Source organism: Stylophora pistillata, chromosome 12, assembly GCF_964205215.1.
Source record: "Stylophora pistillata chromosome 12, jaStyPist1.2, whole genome shotgun sequence".
Lineage (NCBI taxonomy): Eukaryota > Metazoa > Cnidaria > Anthozoa > Scleractinia > Pocilloporidae > Stylophora > Stylophora pistillata.
The window spans coordinates 17867501-17895000 of NC_142530.1; the positions used below are offsets into that span (position 1 = coordinate 17867501).

Below are 27500 nucleotides of genomic sequence, written 5' to 3' on the forward strand. Positions count from 1 at the left end.
GAGCAAATCCGTGCAAAAATCAAACATTGCATGGCAACGTTAAAGAACTAAAATTCGCTGTTCTTTTGCATACAAGTAGCCTTTAGAAAGTAGACAATTGCTGCGCAGTTTTTACCTTAAAAAATTATTTGCTTCCGGAAAAACGAAAACGTTTCGTTTTCAGTCCAGGGATCGATTTGGTGACACCTAACAGGTTTAAAATAGGTCATGATTCACTCGACTCGCGCATCAAAAAAACTGTACTAGAGAAAGCTATCACAGTTCCACGTTGTTGTACAACTTGTCATTGTCTAAACATCGTGATTTCATAAAGATTAGATTAATTCCAGTATTCAAGAGAAGTCAATAGCTTATGGCTCTCCCATGTTACGTAATACGGTAGACGAAAAACAACGATAATTTTTAGCATGTGCCTTTGTTCAGAATTTTCTAAGATTACGAATGATAATACTAGAGTTGATGATCTCTCAGAATATGTAAAGTTTAGTTTGGGGAAATAAAATTGGATTTTTTTACAGTTTTTTTAAAATCGTAAAGAAAGGCGAAAAAATCCCGCCGTCCTGTTGTGTACTTGTGACCATCAAGACATTGACATAATAAAAATTAACACGAATCCGATGCATATAGCAATTGAAAGTAAATATAATAGCCTTAACTCAAATATTATATTCTTAGCTGTTCATATGAGTCCAGAGTTTCACTCTGTTTTGCTGTTTTCTCCATTCTGCGGTCTGTGTAAGTTTGACATCTGCACCGTTACTTCATGTCGCAGCTCGATCAAAACGGCTGCTCCTGAAAACGTCTAAACTTTGCAATTTGTTTTCCTTGTGTGCTTGATACGACATTTTGGTGTTCTTTGCGACAAAATTCACTAAAGCACTCATCGAGTTGACTATATAGACTATATGCAAATTTGTTTCGCGTGAATCTATAAAAAAGTTTGTATACCCGAACGAGCTTGCGTGACAGTTTAATTTGTTCATAGAGTGGAGGGGAGGGGAAGGAAGTATGGGGTCATTCTCTATAATGCGTTACTTTGGGGTAGCAGATTTCTCTTTAGATCGCTAATAAACTATTTTACCAAGAATTTATGGAGCGCCAAATGTAATTTTATTATTTAGAGTGGTTATTTGTATATAACCAAAACAAGTATGTTTATATGTAAATAACCACATTGCAGTTTGGTTATTTTATAGATAACCAAACCGAGACATTGGTTATTTGCTAAATAACCAAAACATGAATGTGGTTAATTATTTGCTAAATAACCAAAACTGAAAATTGGTTATTTGCTAATTAACCAGAACCAGAAATTGGTTATTTGTATATAACCAAAACTGAAAATTGGTTATTTGCTAAATAACCAAAACCGAAAATTGGTTATTTGCTAATAACCAAAACTAAAAATTGGTTATTTGCTAAATAACCAAAACCGAAAATCGGTTATTTGCTAAATAACCAAAACTGAAAATTGGTTATTTGCTAAATAACCAAAATGGAAAATTGTTTATTGGCGCAAAGTTGGTTATTTACATAATTTGGTATGGGCACGTAACAACCACGTGGCCTGTTTCCCCGCTCATTTCCTACAGTGCATTGCATGCGTCGATCTCTCTCAACGTGGCTTTCAACGATGACATGGTGACAAGAATTTCTGCTGCAGTGTGCAATGCACTTAGAAATTCTCAGCAACAGGTACGTCTCAAGGCAGATAGCTGGCGGTGTGTTGTCTTCCGAAAAGTTGAAATGTCATGTCGTTGTTATTTCCTGGTTCAAAAATAGAAAGAAGTCTTCCGTGAATACTCTACTTCAGTGAACTGGTCAGCGGTTGTGCTAAGTGTCCTTCCAGTCAGCGGTATCTCTGCAGACTTCAGCTTTTTAGTCTAAGAAAGACAGATTTACACACACCATTGCAGAAAACGAACAAGCAGACTAACAACTCAAACACACATTTGCATCACTTACAATTCGACTTTCCGTGACATTTTAAAACGGAACAGATGTAAATCTTCGAATATTAATCAGGCGTCGTTGGAAACAAACAATACTTTACGTAAGATCTCTGATTGTTTTTTTTTTCTTTTATACGAGATCATCGTATTGTCATTTAACTCGTGTGTGTTTGTCACACCAGTACTGTTGTTTACTCAAAAGTACACGGGTTTTTTCTTCTTCAATTGACAGGTGTCATATGATGACAGTTACTGGTCAAAAAATGTTTCAAAGTTTGCTTGGAAGCCTTTTCAGTTACATTTACTAATTAAAAATATTTCGGTGAATGCAAAAGCTTTCTCTTTAATTTCAATAACGTCTGTATTCTTTATCATCCACTCGCTAACAAATTCTTAAGGAAGTGTAGCCCATAATCATTCGAGTTCTCTTGGCAATCATTTTCAGTGTTTTGTGTTAGAAAAAAATAAAAATGTTATTCACCAGCATTGGTCGGTCCGTATTGGGAAAAACTGTGCCCTCTGTCTTGACTATGCCCTGCGTAGCGGCCCTAGACGGGGAGGGGGGGAAGGGGGTGGGGAGGCGAGCGGAGAGAGGCTTGGAGAGAGGAAAGGAAGGAAAGGAAGGGCCTGCAATGAGAGGCCCGAATTCCGCATAACTCCCCCTAATTAATTATGCATATCGTGTTTCGAATGTCAATCAACAACTGTCAAAACTATCCAATCACGACGCGCCATTTCAAGACGTACGCCAGTGAAGCAGGAAAAATACTAAAAATAGCAGAGCACTGACCCATGCAAACCGTCAAAACACTGCTGCACGTGGATGATAATGTAGGACGACAAGGAAAATTTCAAAGGAAAACCCAAGAGGAGTAGAAAGTCTAATATAGATATTCCGTCAATTTACCGCTTTTGAGGAGATAACTTAAGAATCAAGTTAGGAGCTGGGTTCAAAAGCGTTATTAAAATCTTTAAAGCAAGTCAGAGAGAAGAATTCCAATATGTTATCGCGGACCGCCTTCGAGATCTTGGATTTTACTTCGCAAAACAGCCAAATCTCTCCCAAATTGTTTGCCTTACCTGTACCCAAAAAGTGAACACTTTTGCAAGTTTTATGAACTCTTGGAAAGGGCTTCAGGCCATCTTCGGTGGAGAACTCGAGCGGATGAAGTTGGACAAATCTCGTAAACGTTAGCACAGATGACTGATGCCGCTCGAACGTAAGAATTTATTTTCAATAAACGGGTGGCGTTGCTAGTATGAACCTTCCAAACGAACGATACAAGTCGTTCGACGGAAAATAGTCCAAGTCGTTCGAACGGACTAATGTTTTTCAACAAACGGATGACCAAGCCGTTCGAACGGGCTGATGTTTTCAACGAGCGGATGACCAAGCTGTTCGAACGTGCTCATGAATCTATGACGCGTTTTCGGCGAACGGGTGACCACATCGCCAGAAATCGAGGACGTTTTGCTCCCGCATTCATTGGTCAGCGGATTGCAGGCGGATGAATACAAAGATGGCGGTCAAGACAAATTCCACGTAAAATATTGAACGATTTAAGTTCTGTGGACCTTCTTTATGGAGAAAAAAGCAAAAGAAAAACAACTTTGAACTGATCTCTTGGTATTTTTAAGGCAGAGCGACTTATAGCAATTTGCCGTCTGATGTAATGCAAGGGACACTCTGTACTAAGCTTCAATGTCCACTCAAACTGGCTTTTTTTGTAATCGTCTAAGATGTCAGACATTTTGGAAATTGTAGCTTAAACCACTTGCATTAAATAATTGGAAGATCTAGGAAAATCGTACTTGAAAAGGGCCTTTCCTCCCAGTTGAAAACACAGTTCAACGAACGTACTAATACAGATCTCTCTGATCTGCTTCTTAATTTTCGCGCGAGAAAATTTTTATTCAAGGCTCTACTTTAGTATGAGGGGGTCTATTGAGTTTATTTCCCGTCAAACATTGCTGAATTAGGAAAACAAATATGGCGACAGTTTGAAGGTTTCGCAGAGGGTTTTTCTTTTAACGCTTTCCCTTCTGGTGCGTCCTCAAGGATGGCCTCAGATCACAGACTTCACAGAGCAAAAATAGCAATTTTCAAGCTCTTTTGGAAGTATCTCATTGTCAAGAAATGTCTCTTTTTATGGACGATTTGCTTACTTCGAACTTCCCTTTATTTAATGCGAGTCGGAGCTAGTTGACTCCCTGGAGGGTTACTCTTCAAATCGGCGATCCTTTGCAATGGATTACGCTATATTTGAAACAGACTAGAGGTAATGGCTAGCCTCTAGTATCGAGCATTGCTGAGTTTGCTGGAATTAAGTAGACAAACAGCTTTTGAATTATTTTTATGTCAGAAGTACAGCTTGATCTCTGCTGAACATGTTTCGTGTCGGAGCTAAGGAATAATCTTACTCGTGTTTGTGGTATTTTAGATTTTTGTGGAAATCCCATACATTTCCTTAGACGATTTCGCCGCCATAAACTTCTCAATACGCACGCGCTCCGGTATTTTGACCCAAATTTCTGGCAATGAAGCCGTTCGAACGGACTGATGATTTCGACGAACGGATGACCGAAGCCGTTCAAACGGATGCAAATTTTTTTTGTAAACCAAGAGATTCAAGTTCGAGTATTTGATCTTGTATGATGCTTGTAAGTGGAGTTATAACCAACACAGCGGGACGTTTATCGTCGTTGGCCTCGAAGCGGGCAAGCAACACTAGAGCTTGGAAAATTAAACTTTTTCCAAATCCAGTCGGCAAAATAGCTACAAGATTCTTCTTTTTGACGTAGAGCTGTTCCAAAGCTTGGCGCTGTTCGTTTTTCAGATTGATTCCGCGTTGTTCTAGGATGTTTTTCAACATATTCTCCTCAAAGTTAGCATGCGAGTACATCCTTGCATTCAAGAAGGGATTCCACTGCAAGTTTTTGTTCATTTTTGAGTTGAACACCATTCGGTTTGCTTGAAGAAACTTCAAAAATTACGGTATCGAAATTCATCCTGAAAGTATTACATTTTAACTATGACTTTAGAAAGAGATTTTATGTTTGAACTGTATAGACTGTAACTATTGGCCGAGGCTCGAAGGTTTCACACCTTCACTCGAAAAACAATGCCACGGTTTGATTGACAGGCGATTGACTAATGGGAATTTTACGTTCACCGGATGAATGTAGTTATGTGGAATGCACGCCTCTCGTAGCAGGCCCTACCTTTCCTTCCTTTCCTCGTCAGCGAAGGGCTAACGCTCGAAACGTCAGCTTTTGAAATCTTTAGGGTAGCCCATTTACTTTATGAACTTGGTTGGTAAAACCAAATGACCTTGTTATCCCCACCGACGCAGTCCCAAAGTTTTTCTAGAAACTTACCCTGTCTATTTTTTTTTTAAGTTTTCTTTTTTGTTGATTCTTTCCCACGACAGCAAACAGGAAAGAGCTTTAATGTATAATGCAGCAGAAGTGCTTAAGTCAGTCCAAGCAGGATTAGATGTCGCCATATTTCTTCTTAAGACTGACCGTGGCTTACAAGCGACTCAATTATGTAATGAATGTGCAATTTTACTTCAAAAACTTGACTGTGGTATTCCCCTCGATATCTCCGATGTATTATTCAATGCGTTCTACGCCATCTCTGGTTACACAAACGCGGAAAGTTCTGCCAACAAACTTCGCGAAACACTCCACAACGCTGGAATACTAACAAGACAAGTGGGAGACAAATATAAAGCACAAGGCCGGTTTCTAGAGGCAAAACAACTTTTTAAAAGCGCACTTACCATCACGAAAGCAATTGGTCACAGAAGAGAAGAAGCTGTGGCTCATGATAGGCTTGGAACTGTATGTAATAGCCTCAGTGAAGTGCAGAAGGCAAAAAAACACCACCAAAAAGCACTTGCCATCGCGATAGAGATTGGCGACAGACATAGCGAAGGAGTGATTTATGTGAACCTCGGACAGGTGTTTCATTCCCTTGGGGAAAAAGAACTTGCTAATGCGATAGAAATTGGTAACATACAAGGAGAAGGAATAAGAAACGGGAACCTCGGAGCTGTGTTTGATTCTCTCGGCGAATATCAGAAGGCTAAAGAATATTATGAGAAAGCACTTACCGTCGCAGTAGAGATTGGCAACAGATATTTAGAAGGATTAAGTAACGGGAACTTAGGAGAGGTTTTTGGTTCTCTTGGCAAACATCAGAAGGCCAAAGAATACCTTGAGAAAGCTCTTGCCATCGCAATAGAAATTGGCAACAGACATGGAGAAGGAACAATTTACGGGAAATTAGGAAATGTTTTTTGTTCCCTTAGCGAATATCAGAAGGCTAAAGAATACTTTAAGAACTGAAGCACTTGCCATCGCAATAGAAATTGGCAACAGGAAAGGGGAAGGAACAGCTAATGAGAAACTCGGAGCTGTGCTTCATTCCCTTGGCGAAAATCAAAAGGCTAAAAAATACCTCGAGAAAGCACTTGCCATCGCAATAGAAATTGGCAACAGAAATGCAGAAGTAACAAGTAACGGAAATCTCGGACAGGTGTTTTATTCCCTTGGCGAATATCACAAGGCTGAAGAATATCATAAGAAAGCACTTGCCATCGCAATAGAAATTGGCAACAGAGATGTAGAAGGAAAAATTAACGGGAACTTAGGACAGGTTTTTCATTCTCTAGGCGAATATCAAAAGGCTATTGAATACTATGAAAAAGCACTCGCTAATATGATAGAAATTGGCGACATACAAGGAGAAGGAGTAAGTAACGGGAACCTCGGAGCTGTTTTTTGTTCCCTTGGCGAATATCAAAAGGCTAAAGAATACCAAGGGAAAGCACTTGCCATCGCAATAGAAATTGGAGACAGACATGCCGTAGAAAGAAATTACATGAACCTAGGAGAGGTGTTTTATTGCCTTGGCGAATATTGCCAGGGTAAAGAATATCTCGAGAGAGCACTTGCAATCGCAATAGAAATTGGCGACAGGGAAGGAGAAGGAAGAATTAACGTGAGCCTCGGAGCTTTGCTTCATTCCCTTGGCGAATATCAGAAGGCTAAACAATATTGCAAGAAAGCACTTGCCATCGCGATAGAAATTGGTGACAGAAATGGAGAAGGAATAAGTAACGTGAACCTCGGACAGGTGTTTGATTCCCTTGGCGAATATCACAAGGCTAAAGAATGTCATGAGAAAGCACTTGCCATCACTAAGGGGATTGGCGACAGACATGGAGAAGGAACAGTTAACAGGCACCTCGGACAGGTGTTTGATTGCCTTGGCGAATACCAGAAGGCTAAAGAACATTACGAGAAAGCACTTGCCATCGCGATAGAAATTGGCGACAGAAAAGGAAAGGGTTTTTCATTCTTGTGACTTGGACGTATTTGTTTTAAGCTTCGAAAAAATCTGCAGGCTAGAAAATATTTGGACAAAGCAGTTGGTATCAGCTTAGCAATTGGTTGCAGAGAACTAGAAGCCTACGCCACTGGAAGTTTGGCAACTGTCTTTGCTTCTGTGAATGACAATAAGATGGCAAAAGAACATTGCGAGAAGGCACTTACCATCAGCAGAGAGTGTGGAGACAGAAAAGCCGAAGCAGGAATTTACCACGTCCTTGGAAATCTATCCGATGTTCTCGGTGAAAGTGGCAAGGCAGAAGATTACTTAAAGAAAGCTTGTTACCTAAGCAGCCAAATTGGAGATGAAATGACTGAGTTTCAAAGCCTTCTCAGCATTGCACTATTAAAGATATCGCAGTCAGAGGTTGTGGAGGCAAAGGAATGTCTTCTTCGATGTATTGGAAAATATGAGCAAATCAGATTTTTTCTGAAAGGAAACAGTGAATTTCAAATATTTTTGTCAGAGGAACATGGTACTTTTCCCTACCAGTTACTCACTGACATGCTTTGCATTACTGAAAAAGTTCGAGACGCTCTTTATGTTGAGGAGCTGGGACGAGCAAGAGTCCTCGGAGAATTCATGGCAGACAAGTACTCACTGGAAAGTCACAAAGCTGATCCACGATCATGGTTCGAGAAGGAAAAATCGTGAAAAGAAAAAGTAAGTCTGATTTTCTGTATATTTCGTATAGAGAGCGGCAAGTTCTTCTCTGGGTTTTAAAACCAAACGGAGACATTTGGTTTCGAGTAACAGACGAAGTGAAAATAAACACTCTTATTGCTGAGCAAGTTTGCGATGTGGAAGGAGTTTTCAAAAAGAGCGCCGCCGGCTTTGGCGTTTTACCCGCAGCTAACTGCGAAGATCGATCTTTGAATGACAACGAGACGACATCTCTTTTTGAAGAGAGCCGAGCAAATTTGCGAGGTGACGAAACCAAAGATACCGAAAGAACTCATCATTTGTGCTACAAATGGATCATCGCACCTGTGGCAGATTTGCTGACAGAGCCTGAAATCATCATTGTGCCGGATCGATTCTTGTACCGAGTCCCATTCGCTGCCTTGCGGGATGAACCAGGTGGAAAGTATTTATCGGAGAAGTACCGAATACGCATCGTCCCTTCTCTGACGACTCTCCGTCTTATTCAAGAATGTCCTGCAGACTATCACAGTATAAGTGGTGCTCTGGTTGTGGGTGATCCTACGGTTGGCAAAGTGCATTACAATGGCCGTCTCATCGATATTACAGCATTGTTCCATGCAAGAGAGGAAGCAGAGAAAATTGGTCGACTGCTGGGCGTCGAGCCTTTGTTAGGAAGTCGCGCAACAAAGCAGGCGGCACTTCAAGCAATACCCTCAGTGAGTCTAATACATCTTGCCGCACATGGAAATGCCGAAAGAGGAGAGATTGCCCTCTCTCCTTCATCCACCACGAACAGTATTCCACAAGAGAAAGACTATCTCCTGACAATGTCCGATATCCAAGGAGTTCAAGTACGAGCTAAACTGGTAGTACTTAGCTGTTGTCACAGTGGGCGTGGATTGGTAAAAAAAGAAGGAGTTCTCGGAATCGCTCGAGCATTCTTAGCATCCGGTGCACGTTCAGTGTTGGTAGCATCGTGGGCTATAGAAGACGTAGCAACGAAACAGCTCATGAAACATTTCTATGAACACCTTGTTCGTGGAGAAAGTGCCAGTGAATCTCTTCACCAGGCTGTCCAATGGTTGCGAAGCAACAGCTTTCCCAAACCTTCCCAATGGGCTCCGTTTGTGCTTATGGGGGATAACGTGACCTTTGATTTTATGAAAAAAGGGTAAGTCTCATTATAATAAGCAATCACCCATAAAAAAGCGTTTAACAAAATGAATTTGCTCATTTGTTCCACTTGTAGACAATTTTAGTTCGTTTTTTGTTTCATCATGGTATATAAAATGTTGAGAAAAAGAAGATTATCTCATGTAGCGCTCGAGGCCGAAAGAGTTTGATGACTTGCCTTGAATTGGCTTGGAATTAGAGTTTCTTTTGTGTGGGAGATATTCAGAAATAATTGCTCGAGGCCGATACAATGCTAGACTCCACGACCATGAAGGTAGTCTGAGAAAGTTATGCTAACTCTAAAAGAGTTAAATTTATTTTAGTAAACAAAACAATAACAATTAAATGAAATTTAAACTGAAAAGAGACTTTTGCATCAAGCATGGAATGGTCGACAAACTTTCGGAAAGTTTGGAAAATCATGACCAACGACATTGAGGAAGAGAGTAATTTCTCTTAGAGGAAATCTGTTCTGCATGCTTTAAATGGTGACGTATTGAATGTATAACGTTTGTTTTAGGAAAAAGGAACTCAAGGAGGACAGCGGCAATGGGACAGAGAAGGAACAGAGTGATGACTAGTCCTACACAAAGATTCTTCTTCTTGCACATTGTCTTAAAATGGACGCTGGTATCACTTTGCGTAGATATTTTTCATCTTTTTTTTAAGTCAGGTAGTGAGTTTTAGCATGCTTTTTTAAAACAGGGTCGAATCGAAAGCAAACTGAGCGACAATGAAACCTGAAATTCAGCTGTTAGATCTATTAAGTATATTACTAGAGCACTTAAGTAAATTGGGATGGGAAAATTGAACGCAGGAAATTAGATAAATGTTTAAAAATGTGAGAGTGTCGACAAAGTTTCGTTCAATTCAAAATTAATTACATTGACCTGGTTCTTAATTCTCCGGAGCTTGCGGACGTCATCATCAAACAGTGATAAACATAGGCATGCCACGCATGCAGGAGTTATGTTTTGGTTGGGTAGGTTGAGGTGAGACACTTTGTGTGACTAAATTTTTTACATTCTTGTAAAAGAAAAATGGTATTAATCTTCAAAACAACGAAATGATGTTGCATTTCTTTACTCTAAGAAAAAGGAAAACAACCTTCTAATTTATCTGAAATAGACTCGCACACGTGCAGATATTTTGTGGTCTATTGTCTCTGTTGTTTGAATACTTCTAAACAAAAATAAACAGTATTGGTGTCACGCTTACAGTAGTCTCCTTAGTAGCCATTATCTAACAAATGGTAAAAGTCACAGCCTACACCACTGATTACACTACGCGGGACAGTTTTCTAAGCACGAAAGAAGCGTAATAGTTGCTCGAGGCGATATCCGAGAGTGAATTTAGCTTCTTAAGACGAACAAATGATTAGCAGGGGCGTGATTTACTACTTTAACAGCTTTCGTGCCATCTCTAATGGCGTCACTCTTTGACGTTCAGTTCACTTATGCAACCTGTGTAGGCATTATTAGTTTTACCTCTGCGTAATGATCACAAACTTGACTGTCCTTTGCTTTGGGAAGGTTAAAAGACGAGGCTTCATTATTAAAACAGATCAATCCCTTTATCACTGTAAAGGTTACCTTGCTAATCTTTGCCGATACTTCTACAAACAAGTGCCTTTGTTCATGGTTCAGTTGTACCTCACATTGTAGAATAGTTAGACTTCAGATTAAGAATGTCGCTTTGGATTTTTGGAGATTTAAAACGCGTTCTGTTACAGCTCAATTTTTTTTAATTTGGTTTTTTTTTTTTTTTGCTTTTTTTTTTGTTTGTTTTGTTTTTTGTTTTTTTTTTGCTATTGGGGCCTGAGCCCTGAGTGACCCGAGTGAAATCAGTCAATTTCAGTAATCAAGAAAGTTAAAACTTTAACCTACAAAAAAGACACAGAAATGCTGAAGATAGAATTCCTGTGGTTTAAAACCATTGTGTAAATGTTATGCGCTATCTGAACTATTCCTTTGCGATGAACTAGTCGCTATTTTGCGACTTATTAACAAATTTTAGTCGGAAAAATTTGAATCGAAAGTGCTCCCGTGTTGGTTGCAATTTCGAGCCCTGATAGCGATGTTGGTCGCGGTTTTCGAGCCCGCCGAAATCTCTTTAATTCCTTAAAGTGACTGGCGTTTAATTTATCCTTACAATATCACCCCTGACACATTTAAGTCACGAGAGTAAAGGAAAAGATTCCCAACTGAAGAAGCTCAGTCTTAGTGTTAAATATATTCTCCTTTTCATTATCTTAGGAAATGTACAGAGAACAGACTGGAGAATATACCTACTGATGTTAGGGTGTTTAGGGTAAAATTGTGAGGAGATGGTGATCGGTCTGAATTGTTCTAACCTGAAGGCGGCTTTTGTGTTTATATTTTCCTAAGAACTTTGCTCAGGTTAATTTTCAAGAGAAGCAGATTTGTGATTTATGTAAGAGTAACTTTGATTGAAAACAATGAAGGATAATACTTATCGAAGTTGTCTTCGTTTCTGTCGAGTGATGCATAGGAGCGAGTTCTCGGTTTTTTTTCGTAAAACCAAAACCGAAGTAACTGCAGCAACGGCTTAAAACAAAAGTATATTGTCTCTGTTGGTTAAATAGTTCTAAGCAAAAATAACCGTGAGCATTGGTGCCACGCTTTCTGTAGTCTCCTTCGCAGCCCTATTTACCCCGCTGAAGAGATCAACACCCAAATGCACCGATCTGATTGGTGCGACATACATAATACTTTATACGCCAGCACAGTTATTTTTTCATTCATAAAAAAAAATTACTTAAAAAGAGTTTTGAGTCTAGCTAATCCACTGACTAACCAGTCAAGGGGCGCTTGTTCCCAGATTGCAGAGCGATTGCGTAGTCCAATCGGAATGACAATAGGATAGAGAAATCTGCGTGGAAGTACTTGGCGCTCAGCCTCAGGTTTGTATTGTTTTCTTGTAAACTCATCTTCTTGTGCCTTCACTCTCGTTGTTTTCCACCAGTAATTCTAGTGACCATACTCCCACCAAAGAACGCTTGCTCTAAGCCTTCGGAGGCTGGGACTGGGATCGACTACTGGTTGCCAGGCAGCGATATCCAAATACGCTGCGAGACCATATGATCATAATCATTGCCTAGCAACAAGTAGTCAACACCCGTATGTTTTATAAGTAAGGGGTCCGCCATCTTGTCAGTGAGGAAGGAAAACTCCTTTGTTAGGATTGCAGTACCAAGATATCAGCCATGGCTATGCAAGTGTCTTCACGGCGAGGAGAAGATTATGTAGAAAGTATATACAATTTGATCCCAAAGATCCAAGAGAGGCCTCCAAAGCCCTCAATGTAAGTTTTAATTCGACGCGGTCCTCGACCTTGATCAAGTTTTCCACGATTGCGATATTTTGCACCTAAACTTAACTTATTAGTTTGTATTGTTGTCTTTTCGTTACATTATAAGCAAGGCCTTGATTTTCTAAGTAATTCATCTTCACAGGTACCGCTCTAATTTTGCTACAACCGTAAAACAGGAGCAAAAAACGAAGAAGCAAAGTTCGAAAACCATGGTAAGCGTTTGTTGTTAAGAAATAACCTCCGTTACCATGTCGCACTAGTGAAGTTGATCTGAGGTTGTAAGCAACAGTATTTCATCGTGTATTGACTGAAAGTCTTCCTCTGTCCTCCTCAGGGCCCTGCGAAAGTTGCTGTCACAGAACCCAAGGAGTTTTTGACTAAACATTCCAAGGAGTTCAAGCTGCCAGAAAGTAAGGAAAGAACTTTCAATTATTGAGATTTCATTGCGAAGTTTGCTTATTGCTTGAGAAGAAAACCTTTTCAGTCCATAAAAATTGTAATTTTTGGCTTTTAAAATGCTGTTGTCCAGTAAGAAGTAGTTTCATCATTCCTACTTTAGTCTATAGATCCTAAGCTTCAAATCATACATCATAAGCTTTCTCCAGAAGCCCAGCTTTTTCAATTGAGATTTTCTCGTGTTACATAATTTCAAATCTTATTCATTAACTCATTTTCTCTTTTAGAAACTGGCTTCACGTATCCTGATCAAGATAAAAGACGTCCCCCGGTCCCTAAACACACTGAAAAACCTCTGATGGGATTACGCTCCACAAAAAATCACATCACAACAAATGCTGTGGAGAATATCATGTCTGTGCCTAAGATGCCTGAGAAAAAATTTGCAGACACACGTGGAGGAGCCATACATCAACTGGATCCATCAGGTCTTACGCCAAAATATGTGAACAAGAAAGATTACGGAAAGACCCCAGCTTATCTGGAAAAAAGGAAGGCCGAAGTAGAGAGAGCACAGATGGAGTATGATGCTTATGTACAAGAAAGATGTAGACAAGGAGCCATGAAAAATTTGACAGAGGATGAGAGGTAATTAAACAAGAATTTTTGTTTGTTACCACCAACAGTTTTAAACTAAACTGGTTGTCACCATTGTGACTCTTTAGTTGTATTATTCCTTGTTATACATGGCGGCAAGATTGGGTGCCCAATCCAAATTTATTGAAAGTTTAAGAAAAGATTCAGAGGCTGGAATTTATGCAAACTTGATTTATTGAATTGAGTTTTAACAATATGGAGTTATTTGTCTAAATTGGACACGATTTTCAGGTGTAAAATGTCTGTGAAGGAGGCCAAACACCTGCCTCTTTTAAGTTCAAAAGAGGTCATGCTTTATTGCTTTATATAAATAGTTTCTATATTAAATTTCATTTTAATTCAAATTTGCAGACAAGGTATACTTGATGGATTGAAAAAGAACTGGGAGGAACTTCACCACCAATATCAAGGACTTTCTGTGGTGACTGACACGGCACCAAAGAAGGCACGAAAAGAGAGAATGGAGGCAGAAATGAAACAGTTAGAAAGAGACATTGAAACAATTGAGAAACACAGAGTTATTTACATTGCAAATCCTTTCTTTTAAAGAACACCCTAGTGCTAGTTTTAATGTTAACCTGATTCCCTTTTTTCATTTGGATGTGACCAGCTACTGATACTCTCGAGGAAAAGTGGTTTAGCATTATCTCCAGGGTATATGTTGTTTAGGTAAAATAGAGAAAAAAAAGTTAGAGAAATCCTGCATTAACGAAATTGTAAATACAGTTGTAATCATGTACAAAGTATTTTATTAAAAATCAAGCAATGATAAAAACTAGTTTGTAGTGTATTGTGATTTTCTTAATCTTTGTTGACAAAATTTTAAAAGAAGGTCCCTGTCAACCCCTCAATTTATCCATATATTTCATACAGAAGAAAAAATACATGACAAAAGTTGATGGAATACTAAAAGCGTGGGTATGATCATCCAAACATGATAAAATCATGAAGGTATGTGAAATAAGGGTTAAGTTGTTCAAACCTTTCCAGTTAACTTAAGCTTTCCTTTGTCCCAGATCTAACATCATAAGCAGATAAAAGTTAAACCTTTACACCCCACCATTAGTGTGCTTCTTCTCCATACCTTTCCCATGGTACTCACAAAGAAAATTGGTGAAATAATCAAAAGCTTCCCAAGTTGATTGTCATTTCTATTCTTGTGACCTTCACGTGTGACTGAAGGGTGACATTGTCAGGAATCATTACAGCCAAGCCACTCCAAGGCATAACAGGGTTAAACTAAGAAAATCTGAAACAGGAAATGTTTCATTTTGTATTTCACTGATCTCATCCATTTTCTGGACAGTATGGGAAAACTAAAGAACATATTGTATTGTCTCACACTTTCTTTTTTTCTAATAGTCCTTTTCTAAGTACAGAGAAAGTACTCATAAAGAGCTTGGACAATTTATGAGTTTTAATGTTACCATGCATCTGTTCGGTAAAGATCAAAGATGATGTCAAAATGTGGTTAGTCCAAAAAAGTGGCCTACAAGGTGCATTTCAGTATGTCACTGATGGTCTCACACATTTTGATCTCGTCTGTGATTGAACATCAGTATGCATATTCTCTATACTGTTCTCTATACAGTGGAATCGCAATTTCTCGAACCTCCAGGGGAAATGCAAATTGGTTTGAGAAATTGGGAGTTCAAGAAATTGGGGGGTGAAATTACAAGTGAAGCAAATTCAAGGGAAACAAGGTTTGGTTCGAGATAGTGGAAGGTTTGAGAAACCAAGGGTTTGAGAAATTGGGATTACGCTGTACATTTCTAGCCTGCGTCGCAGACAGTCTAAACCGCCGGTACGACTATACCAGGGATTGTAAAACACATCCGGCTGCAACGCAGGCTATACATTTCCTAAGGTGCTAACAAGGGAAATTTGGATAAAAATCTAGAGCATCTGTAGTTGTTGATCATTTCCCTTATTCTCATGAACTTAATGTCTGATTCAGGGGTGATACTGTTGGGAGAAAATAGATACTAGCCATTCTTAGGGGTTGAGAGGTTAAGCAAATGAATACTAACACAACTCTGGATAATCAGTGATCAGACAGAATCAGTAGAATTTATTGCACACAACAGTTATCTTTTGTCATATATTCTTAAATTTTCTTCAATATACAAAAGGAAGCAAGGAACAAGATATTTGAAGGCTATGTACACAATAAGAAGAACAAGAACACCGAGCCTCCATGTATGCCAAGGAATTCCCAATAAAAGTTCTTCAAGCACTGAAAGAGTAATAACATGACAGTCTATGTATCAATAGACTACTTTCATAAATGGCTGCCGTATAAATATTCTTTTGTTTAAATTTAAATTAGCCCTACTGGCCTCGCTTGAGATAATGTATTCCTTTCAATTTTGTACTGGAGAACGAGGCCAGTAGGGCTAATTTAAATTTAAACAAAAGAATATTAATCTGGCAGCCATTTATGAAAGTGGTCTATAAAAAATTATCCCCTGCTACACCAGTCTTGCACAACACAGCAAACAAACATGGTAGATCTGTTTGGGTATCTTGATTGAGAGAACAAGAAATCCCTGAGGGCTCAAGGATAGCCCCAAGGGTGAGAAGGAGGGTAAATAAATAACTGAAATTATCAAACACTTTCTTGAGTTGTTGAAAGTGTGATAATTTGCCACAAACATACTGAACGAAAAATCACAGGAAAATTAAGGGGTAAGATCTCCAAAGATTCCTAAGTCCCTAATAAAGTAATTTAGCTACCAATTTATGTCACAAAGTGTAAAACTCTGCAAATCAAGGATCCCTCTTCATTACTGATAGCAGGAAGAGGTATAGCTTTAAATACAATTTTTTCAGTAATACTGTGATCAGTGAGCAACAAAAAATTAGAAATGCTTGCCTATATTGTAAACTACAGGCTCAGCTAAACTTGCAGGATTATAAGGAAGTCCAGTTCTGACTGCTGTGACATTTGCATATTGCTCCTGAAAGATCAATAAATAATACCTTTTATTAAGATCTGTGTAAGTTGCCCCACATGAAAGACCACAATCATCAAAGCCCTTGAGCTCTTATTGGTTTCAATAGCTGCAATAAATGACTAAGAATGTTCCTACTCCCCTGACCCTCCTAGATGGGGGTCCAGTCCATGACAGGGTTACCCCACCCCCAGCATTTGGTAAGGTTTCCCTGACAGTCCACCACTGCCAAGTTGAGCTTGCAGGTGGAGAGAGGCACTGGGTCACCACAGTATCTTGCCCAAGGACATGACACAGTCATTATAAGCAAATTATGTGTTTATTAACTGCAAAAAATGTAACTAAATATATTAAAATTACATAATAATAATAATAATAAGAATTTATTATTATATCAATTGAAGGAAACTTATGATGATGCCCCCTCCCCCCAATTCCCAGTAACCAGTCCAGATCACATCACAGTAATTTCGTAAGTGGGTTCTTTAACGTCTCCTGCCAAACCAAATAAACTAATCAATAGATGCAGGAGACGGAACCTACAGTTTATTTGTCCTTGTGCGAGAAGACTAGTATGTCTCTCCATTTCTTGATATCAAAGAAAGGCAGCACATTCTCCTCAGTTGTTTTAAGACCTTGAGTGTTGGTCTGGCTGGGGTTTAAAACCCTCGACCTCCCACACAACAGTCTGGTGCTCTAACCAATTGAGTTAACCAGGAGGCAGTTATTGAGGGATCAGGGTAAATGATGTGGCACAAGCACTAAACTTGAGAGAGATGGAATATCCCAATGTTCATATCCTCTACTTCAGCTAGATTTGGAACTTAAGGTTGAGATAATCACATCTATGCAAGAAACAAATTACAAACTATTAAAAAGTAATAACAATACCTTTAACCCATTATCAAACACTAGTTTTTCAATATTTAAGATTTTCCTTGTTTTTCTGCCATGTAGAGCTTCACGAGGAATCACCCGGATATAAAAATCTGTTGGGGTCTTACAGGAAAAAGAACATAGCATATGTTTATATCTTGAGAAATTTTGCTAAGGGGGGTAAATAGTTAACTATAACATCAGTTATCTTACCCAGAACCTGACTACTAAGGCATTGGAATTTGTGGAAAACCTATACACTATTTTTGAGGAGGGGAGGGATAGGAAGGGAAAGGATGAAAGGCATCAAGATGAATTAACAGGTAGCAGTGATGGACATGGCTGCTCCTGAAATAGTGAGGTGGTAAATTTAAGTCCATTTTCACTTGTAAATTGAAACTTCTGTAAAGGAAAGCCCCTCAAAAGGCCAACAAGGACTCAAATAAAACGGGAAGGGAGAAAGTACATGTCAAAAGTGAAAAATAAAAATGCAATACAAATCAAAGAAAGTTCAAAGTTTTGATTGTCATTTCCCATTTAGAATGTTAAAAGTTTTGAACTTTTAATTGTACAAAATATTGATTTCATCATTTTGACATAGAACAAAATAGGTCGATTCATCCTACAAAGTAGACCACCATTAATGCTAAGGACCAACCTGTTTTCAGCAGCATTAATACTAGAAGAATTACCAGGGAGTGAGTGTTGTTACTTCTCCTCCCCCGAATTGGAGTGCTAGTCCATAGTTAAATTCCCCTCCACCCTCTTATTTCACTGGGTTACCTTGTGAGTTTGTAATTCCTATTTATATTATAATGGTTAGGGAGCTAAATGCCTTATTCTAGAACATAACACTCTGACTCATCCAGCGCTTGAACCTGGATCTTGCAATCAAAATGTTTAGCACTAATCACTAATGCACCATGCCTCCTGCATAGAACAAAATAATTCAAAGTTAAATACCGTTGAAGGGTATGACACTCGCAATTCATAACTTTTGCTTGGTTTCAGTTGTACCAGGTGGTACAAAGTTGTCTTTCTATGATACAGAACCTGAAAAATAGAACCTAGTCAGAGACAAAACCATGGAGAAGAAGGCATCAATAATGCCTATACAAAAAGTTTTGGTAATTTCACAGGAACCTGATGTGGCATTTTGAGTGGGCTCTAGTCCTAGAGCATTTGCTATTGAGCTTGGAAGTTGTATTAACATTACACTTGGAAGAGATTGGGCACAAAACAGTATGATTTTAGAGATTATGCATTTGGTAAAAGATAATTTTTTCTTTGTTGGAAAATATCTTATAATTCTCACCAAGACTGGACAAATTTCCCCAAAGATTGGTGGTGTGGGAGGTTTTCTTGCAATGCATTCATTCATTCATCTATCTTTGTTTGTTTGAGCAGGTTGAGTTTGTGGCAGCAATTTTTGCTGATGTGGACCTCCAGCACAACACAATCTGGCGCTCTAACCAATTGAGCTAACCGGGGGGTGGCCATATGCCAATGGTTATTATCAAAACACTGCATTAGGTCTTCTCCAATGTTTAACATTACAAAAATCACCAGACAAAAAAATTCCTAACAAGTGGCAAGATGTGGTAATGTTAGGTAACATAACTTTTCATGGATTGATCCTACAACAACATAATAAGCTGAGAGACCTGAAAGCTGAAACCTTGAGTACAACAGGGACCTTAAGCAGTCAGTACGGCAATGTCAAGGAAAACTTCGATTAAAAAATGAATTTCTATTCTTAGTTAGAATTTCAAAAATGGCTGCATGAGCTTACTACTCATACGGCGCCACAGCTCAACTTCAACATGATGTATAGAAGTGGCATTAAGTTCCAAATGGAAATTAAATTAATTTGCCGTCGCGGTTTTGGTTCACAGACGATGCAAATTCTGGCGATTTCACTTTGTTGTTTTGCATAGGACGGCTAAGAAATGTACAAAGTTTCAAACACACGTGCTGAGCTATTGTTCTGCTGATTAGATCTCTTGTTTTTCCACGTCCTCATTACTGTCGCCATCGTGGTTGCTTAAGGTCCCTAATATATTAGCACTGTTGAAGTCAAACCAGTACTACAAGACATCAGTGGAGAACAGCTGTGCAGAGCAGCTAACAAAGCACAAGATGCAAGGTTGGACAATCATGCATGTGGCTTCCGGGAATACCAATTAACAGCATTCTTTGATGTCAGGGTCTACCACCCAAATGCCAAATCCAATAAGGACAGAGAGCCACAAAAGATCTATGGAATGCATCCATGGGAAGAAGAAGAAGTGTCAGTGCTCAAGGAGAGTTCTTGACATTCAGTATAGAAGATTTGTGCCCCTAATAATTACCACAACTGGCAGAATGGGTCAAGAGTGCTTGACATATCATTGTCACCTTGCAAAGCTGACGGCTTTAAAGAAGAGAGCCACATGCAAAGATGATCTCCTGGATTGGGACAAAAACATCCTTTACTCTTTTAAGATCCACCCTCATCTGCTTGAGGTGTTCAGGAGAAATGAGACCCCCCGTGATGCAAGGAATGCTGATTTTGATGTCCAGACAATAGAGGGAATAATCTGATTGTGAAATTTTAGATTTTATCAGCTCTACTTTTATTGCATAGTTTTTAACATGGATTCAATTTCTGGATTATATTATTGTACATGATTAAAATCTTTTGTGATAAAGACTGGTATTATTATATTCTGAATAATAAACATTTCAATCACCATAATTATTAATTTTATTATTACTACTCTTATTATTATTATTATTGAGTAGTGATTTTCGTGATTTTTCTTCACATTAATGAGGAATCAAAGTGTCACTATTGTTACTACTAGTATTAAAATGTCTAATAAAATTGTTATTCTATATCATGTTACCACTTTTATCATTTTTTTATCATTCTCATCATACTGCAGTATTCACTCAAACCTGATTTAATAACGGCTTCTCTGGCTCCAACCTATGAAAAAAAAAAAAGCTTGAACACGAAAAATGACCACACGAAAATATAAAGAGAATCGAAATCATCATTTTACCTTGTTTGTGCATAGATTCGGAACACAGAGCAGTAGAACACAAAACTATGACAAAAGACAACAAGCGAGATTTCGTGAGTCATGTCTAAACATTTTGCCTATTCGAAGCCTCTAATAATTTCAAGTTGAACCGCTGACTAGCATTGTTTTTTGTTCCTTTTTAGTACACACAGTACACACAGTACAGTACGTATCATCATGTGACCTATTTAGTTCATTCTGATTGGCTCCCATTAGATTATCGCGGTTACCTAGCTATAAAGTTTTGGCAATTTGGATGGCGTTTCTGCGAAGAATTCCTTCACTTTCAAAGTTATTTCGTTGGTTTTCCACCGTTTCTGTTATCTCAAAGAGGCGTTACAAGCACATTGAGGATCTTTGTAAGTTTGTTTCCTATTAGTGGTACTTTTAGCCCGCGAACTACGATGGAAAGTTTACATTTAAGACATGGTGCGACGCTACTCTGGTTTAAAGATTTAATGAATGTAACCGGATTTGCAATGTATCGACCCACAGTTCGACACTCCTGTCTAGTGCTTCGTCAGGGGTGATCTGATTGTTGCAACAAGAGGCCGTTTTATATGCTCATTAATTCGCTGCCGTTTTATTCTGACGACGTGTAAATGGCCCACGAACGAATGGCTTCGAGCGACTGTAAATAATGTCACTTTCATTGATGACTGCCATGGGCGTTGGGTAGTATGGGTAGTATAGGCGTTGGGTAGTAACCCTTCATCATCATGGTTTAATTAAGGAGCTTGGGTGGAGTTGATCTGCCAAGCTTCCAAATAAAGGCGCTGGTGGTAGCGGCGGTTGAACACTTAATTTAGCTCTAAGTTGATTTTTACCAATGCGCCATCGATGCCATTCGTTTGTGGGCAGTTTCGTTGACGAAGACAGTCATCAATGAAAGTGGCATTATTTACAGTCGCTCGAAGCCATTCGTTCGTGGGCCATTTCGCTATCATAGTCACACTGGGTTTGAAACCGGCATTTTGGCGCCACCAGAAATCCCGTTACAGTTTACGTTTTGTTTGCTTAAATTTCGCTTCGCAAAGTTTGGTAAGCTAACGGTGTTAGTATTTTGCAATACACTTGTCATTGGGAGCCACCAGATCTCTTTCCTACAAGGTAAGAGGGGGCAACATGAAGCATGCTGAAGTTTCACCGAGACAAATTGTTTTAAAAAATTTTATTCCCTACATATGAAGAATAATCCCCATTTGGTGGGTGGTTAGGTAAAAAAAGAGTCTAATGTGTATGATATGTAGGGCATTATTCTGGTTTCTTCTTCTTTTGGCTTGTTATACACTGAAAAAAAAAAGTCTTTAACTTCAAAACTGTTTAACACTTAATCAATAATTAAGACTGCCAATTTGTATCTGTTCAAATATGTATGTAAATGATATGATGATGCTCTAGAACAATCAGTGAAGTTGACATCAAAGATGCCCTGTACAAAGAAGACAGCCAACAGACAGCAAACAGACTAGATCTTACATAACAAATATGTATGGCTGTTTGCAAAATGGCTAATGCTTATGTGGCCTTGGGGTGGCATGGGTTTCCAGTGACAACTGTAAAAGTATTTTATAATTGTACATTATACTTAGTATGAGCTTCCTAGCCTATGTGAATGTAATTATAATTTGAACATGTATTAAAATAAAAAGAACAAAACAAAACAAAAAAAAAAACAGAAAAAAAAAAAAAAACAAACAAAAAAAGCAAAACAAAAAAGCAAATGAAAAAAAGCAAAAAAAAAAAATGAAAAAAAGCAAAAAAAACAAACTAAAGAAAAGAAAACAAAAAGGCAAATGAAAAAAAAAAACAAAAAAAAAACTAAAAAAAAAACAAAAAAAAACAAAACAAAAGAAAAGAAAAGAAAATGTAGTCTGTCCTTTTATCCCAACAATGAAGATCATATAAATAGTCATTTAACTAGTATGTTTTTTGTATGTTATTATTAATGTATCAATGTACACATATTTTATCTTAGTCTCTCTTCCTAAGAGCATTTCAAAAAAGAAAGTGAACTATTGCAGGGGGTGGTCAATCACACTTCTAGTGATAAATTGTACAAGTATCATTTTACAGGTGGTCTTTGATAAAAGTGTGTTTATAAACAGTATTAGCTTCATAGGTTCTATAAATAGAATTGTAATTTGAATATAATGAAGAGAATATAACCATTAGAAGGAAAAAGAACAGAGAGAAAAGCATGGTACTACAATAGACCCTTGCTAACTCAAACTCCCAAGAGAAATTACATGGAGAAAAGAGAAAGAGAAGAGAGAACTAAATGCTAAAGAGACAAAAACAAAACAAAGAAAAAGGAAAGAAATCTAAGAAAAGAGAGAGAAGAGAACAATAAAAGCAAGATAAATTGAAATTAAAAACAAAGGAAAGAAAAATAGAAAAGAGAGAAAATGAAGTAAAAACAGGGAAAAAAGAAAGAGTGAAAATAGAGTAGAAACAGGAACTTTGTCACCTTTTAACACCACTATTAATCATGAGTATTCTACTTTTTCAAAACCTAGCTTTAACTTAGGGAGCCGTCATTTATTGGTTAGTTAGAGGATTCTGGTTGTGTCACAATGTTTATCTGATTCCCCCTAAGGCTGTGCCCTATTCTTATGATCTCTCCCCCTCATTGGCAGTTCAGTTAGCAGTCAATTTTCTGTAGGCCCCTCTAAACTCTGTCAGTAATGATTGTTTCTCCTGAAAGCCCTGTGATCCCCCCAAAAATCTACCCCCTCCCCATGGCAATGAATAAAGATGTCCTCAGTGTTGCTTGTAAGCAGAGCAGTGTGACAGCTGAATAACATCCAAGGTATGCAGGCTCGAGCATGCCCGGTTTAAAATTTAGCAAAATTTGCAAAAAATTATAAGTAGCAGGCGTTAAAAACTGAGGCATTTTATCACAGAGGGCATTTTCCTATTTCCAAAGTTTTGAGGAGAAAATCAATTTTTGAAAATACCAGGGGGTGTACAAAATTTTGGGAAGTTCTGCAAAAGAAAAGCATCAAGGAATTTTTTTAAGTATGGAGAGCGAGCCAAATTAACCGCCGAACTTTGAAAGCCCTAAACAAGCGATTTTGAAACTTTCTGGTGGGAAAAAAAAAACACTTCCAAACAAGTAATGAACCATTAAGCTTTATTCAGAGCTGATTTTTTTTGATGACTGACTACCAGCGAAAGATTCTAAAAGCAATGTATTTGAACAACATTTATAACGGCCATGTAAATGCCATAGCCATCCTATCCCCACTCGTTAATAAACAGAAGTACTGTAAATTAAAATATTACAATTCAAATTAATTGATTTATATGAATGAAGCATTGTATTTACCTTTCTTGTATTGCAACAATACAAGAAATGAATCAACTGTCTTTTAAACTCGATGTCTTATATCCAGAGGCTATCTATGTTATTGGACAAAGAACTCTTGTTGGGTGTTCATGGAGGTGATGATGGTGGTAACAAAGAACATGATTATGATGATAAATCTCTCAAATTAGAAATGTAAAGGGGAAGTTATCACAAGTATTTCAAGACAAACCTGTTCGTTAAAAATGTTTAGGAGAAAATCGATTAGATGAAGTCAGCTGTTTGATGAGATACATGTCTATCAGTTCATTTTTGATGAGGAATCAGTAATCACGTGCATGAAAAATGATGCCATGGAAATACATTTTGGTGACGTCACAGTGGTCAGTGGTCATCAACTTTAGGCTGCCGAGTGCTTTGACGTGTTAGTCAAGTAAGCTTGATGAAACTATCCATTTTTTGCTTGGGTTTAAGTTGGAAAATATCCATAGCACTTCTCATTTTTTTGTTAGATTTGATACTTTGAATGGGTTTTTACTATATGCATTTTGCTGAAACTAACTGAAAATTGCTTATTGACTACAACTACCCTGCATACAACTGCTCTCCTCCCCTGTAATATATTGGGAAAAGGACATCTGTGTGGTGCTGTTGCTGTTCGTGTTTGGGAATATCTCTTCCCTGATTTTTATTTGACTAGATGGGCACTGCTGTACACAGGCTGAGTACAAGCTTTTAGTTACTCCTCATTACTTAGTGTTGACTGGGAATTGACAAACAGGTTTGTCTTGAAATACTTCTGATAATTTTCCCTTGAAATTGCTAATTTGAGAGATTAATCATCATAATCATGTTCTTTGTTACCACCATCATCACCTCCATGAACACCCAACAAGAGTTCTTTGTTCAATAACATACATAGCCTCTGGATACAAGAAATCAAGTTTAGAAGACAGTTGATTCATTCAAGGCTGTTGCAATACAAGAAAGGACAACACTATACTTCATTCATACAAATCAATTGAATTGTAATTATTATTTTAATTTACAGTACTTCTGTTTATTAAAAATTTGTTTTCTACTAGTACCAGAATGGTAATGTTACTCTGTGAATCAGGGAACTAAGTAAACCAGGGGTATTCTGTTGGCCAAGTACATTTTATGCAGTGGGTAGCAGTAGGTTAGTAATGGAAGAAAGAAAGCAAAAATAAATAAATAAAATGAAATCATTAGAGAGGGAAAAGTAGCATAAAAAAAATAAGCCACAGATTATCCATAATTGTGATGGGAAACAAATGCTTGTTGGGAAAGTAAAATAATTGCTGCTCAGAAAAAACAACAGGTGGAAAGTGAAAACTTAATTTGTCATCATTAAAATTGACATTTTGTACTTAAAACATACCTCGGCTTATTCTTCCTCTTGTTGAGGCCAGTTTTTGTACTTTGGAGGGCCTCAATCTTACACATGTTGCAGCAGTGTGTCTCCGGTTTATACGTAAAACTCTTTTAGCCACCTTGATTCAAAATTCGGTAAATTATAACGAGCGAGGATAGGATCGCTGTGTCACTTAAACGAGTGCCCATGTTGTCTTCTTCTCGACGGGTCTGACCGAAATGCCGTTGACATGCCGATTTATATGGTTCAAGCCACTACTTTATAAACCTGATAATGGCAGCCTCCTCGGACACCGCTTCAGCTTTTCAAAACCATCTCATTCTCATGTTTCAAAACCATCTCATCTCACGTTAAGTACACGACCCCACAAGCTTTTTAGCTTTAATTCTTATCGTGAATAAGTAAAGATTCTACTACTACTATTCTTGGCCGTAGCTCTTTTAAATACAAAATTTACTTGCGACTGACTCGCCGCCTGCGAAAATCAACATTTTCATATCGTGTGGAACTTCGGTTCGGCTTTGGCAAAATATATAATTGAGCTTAAGAACTATCCAAAAGATGAGCAGCGTTTCAAAGCTAAGTTTAAAGTATTCTTTCTAAGTTTTGCCTTTTTACGTTGTCGACCAGACTCGCGGCGTAAACATTGTGAAAGTTATCCACATTTTAAGGTTTCATTTTAAAAGGTGTCCACCGACCGGTAAAATGCTGCCTAAAAAACGTGAAAAAAAATTACTTTCGCGCAATGGAACCTTTCAGGTAATCCCTTACCCCTCCCCTGCGTACATTATACATGCATGCATAAATTTGTATTCATAAATGTAACACCAAAACAAACAAAGAAGACAACTGATGCGGTTATTGGGCACGAGTGTAGCTGGTGGGCTCTTTTGATTGAAGATGAAAATGAAATAAAATTTATGAATTGCACTTACATTTAATAATTCCACCTATACATCTCTAGTGGTAGGAGATTATCAATGCTAGGTCAGTATACTTTTTCTCATTCATTACTTTGATAGTCCTATCATATCCTGATTTTTTCTTCTGAATCTTTGCGTATTTTACCACTCTTTCCAAATTTTCTGGGACAACTTTTCTATCCAAATTATAATTTGAAAGGGCTCACTTTTGGGGGGTGGAGGGGTGATACAAGCAGTGAATATTTTTAGATTGCAGTCAATATTCAAATAAATTTCATTTGTTGAGTTAAGTAGGACATGTAGACCCATTGTTTTACCAACAATTCAGCTTTCATACAGTCACGTTTCAAGTCTCCAATGAAGATGCTATTATCGAAATAGCTGGCAGATAGCTTCTAATAGGTGCTCAGTGTCATGGAAGACAAAGCACGGAGAATTAGATTGCAACACAACCAACTGCAATTTTTAACAATTAGACCATATGCCCTGCTCAGTCGTAATAGACATACTAAACATGCATAAATAAAACCTCATTCACTTTGGGAGACTAATGAATGAAATTGAGTATCCATGCATTTTGTTGGAACTAATTACATAGAACTAACAAATGGTTTAGATTATGGAAACTAAATATTCTTGAGTTTTAGGAACTGTAATTAGTGCAAAAGAAAAACTGCACTGTCATGGCTGCTAGGTCTACAGATCAGTGAAAATCACCTGACTCTGCAGGGAAGTTCAACTGTATGGTGTTTTCTTTTTCTCAATCTTTTCTTTCCGATTACTAAAACAATATTAACAAAGTGGACGTTACAATACTAATACAAGCTACGATACAATGCATCAAAGGTTACCCGCAGCAATACTACTAATTATGGTGCCTTACAACACTACTTGTTACTATACGTAAGTTACAATACTACTGATTACGTTAAGTTACGCAAAGTTACTTTCAAATACTACACCTTTGGCAGTACTTATGAGTTTTTTTTTTCTCAATTTTCTTTTCCCAGTTACAGAAACAATATTTAGAAAGTAGATAATACAATTTACGATACAGTACTTGTAGCAGTGCTTCTAATTACGTTACTTCACAACACTACTTATTACAGGCTACAGTAGCAGAAGTGTTCGAAGTACGTCTTATCGACTTAGTTACATGTAGGCACTTAGGGGCTACGTGGTGAGGCATATATTTACATTACTATTAACAACGCATGGAGAGTCTCATGTTTCCTTTGCGGCTTATTTTAATAAAAAACGTGCCTTAAGCACGTTAAAGAACTGTTTTACCCTGATTGGGAATACAGCGACCCATACCAGGACTACAACATACGTAACAAGCGACTTTAAAATCTTAAAGCACGTGGGAATAACTCACGTGATATTACGTAACGATACAACAGGAAATGAAATAACGAA

The 27500-nt window shown here is 38.0% G+C and overlaps 2 protein-coding genes, 1 long non-coding RNA gene and 1 pseudogene across 8 annotated transcripts; 3 read left to right on the plus strand and 1 right to left on the minus strand.

The window, feature by feature from the left end:
* The first annotated feature begins 7482 nt into the window (after positions 1 to 7482).
* LOC111331508 (tetratricopeptide repeat protein 28-like) lies at positions 7483 to 10385 on the plus strand (annotated as a pseudogene). Its single transcript, XR_015993978.1, has 2 exons — positions 7483 to 9166; positions 9689 to 10385. The product of XR_015993978.1 is annotated as a tetratricopeptide repeat protein 28-like (transcript).
* A 1917-nt stretch (positions 10386 to 12302) lies between these two features.
* LOC111331510 (enkurin) lies at positions 12303 to 14332 on the plus strand. Its single transcript, XM_022936633.2, has 5 exons — positions 12303 to 12492; positions 12644 to 12713; positions 12836 to 12911; positions 13185 to 13545; positions 13906 to 14332. Exons 1-5 carry the CDS (start codon positions 12395 to 12397, stop codon positions 14099 to 14101), a joined length of 801 nt encoding a protein of 266 aa, XP_022792368.1. The 5' UTR covers positions 12303 to 12394; the 3' UTR covers positions 14102 to 14332.
* Positions 14333 to 15605: 1273 nt separating this feature from the next.
* On the minus strand, positions 15606 to 20574 carry LOC111331503 (uncharacterized). Of its 5 annotated transcripts, XM_022936626.2 has the most exons (7): positions 20432 to 20536; positions 20325 to 20355; positions 18700 to 18965; positions 18348 to 18437; positions 17400 to 17507; positions 16430 to 16514; positions 15606 to 15790 (listed from the first exon to the last, which is right to left on the minus strand). In XM_022936626.2, exons 3-7 carry the CDS (start codon positions 18763 to 18765, stop codon positions 15642 to 15644), a joined length of 498 nt encoding a protein of 165 aa, XP_022792361.1. In that variant the 5' UTR covers positions 18766 to 18965; positions 20325 to 20355; positions 20432 to 20536; the 3' UTR covers positions 15606 to 15641. The 5 variants fall into 5 exon arrangements, with proteins under 5 accessions (XP_022792361.1, XP_022792359.1, XP_022792360.1 ...); XM_022936624.2 differs by lacking the exon at positions 18700 to 18965 and having other exon boundaries at positions 20432 to 20571; XM_022936625.2 differs by lacking the exons at positions 20325 to 20355; positions 20432 to 20536 and adding an exon at positions 19782 to 20308.
* A 34-nt stretch (positions 20575 to 20608) lies between these two features.
* LOC111331487 (uncharacterized) lies at positions 20609 to 22589 on the plus strand. Its single transcript, XR_002694931.2, has 2 exons — positions 20609 to 20811; positions 21854 to 22589. It is a non-coding gene; the product is annotated as an uncharacterized LOC111331487 (long non-coding RNA).
* Positions 22590 to 27500: the final 4911 nt, after the last annotated feature.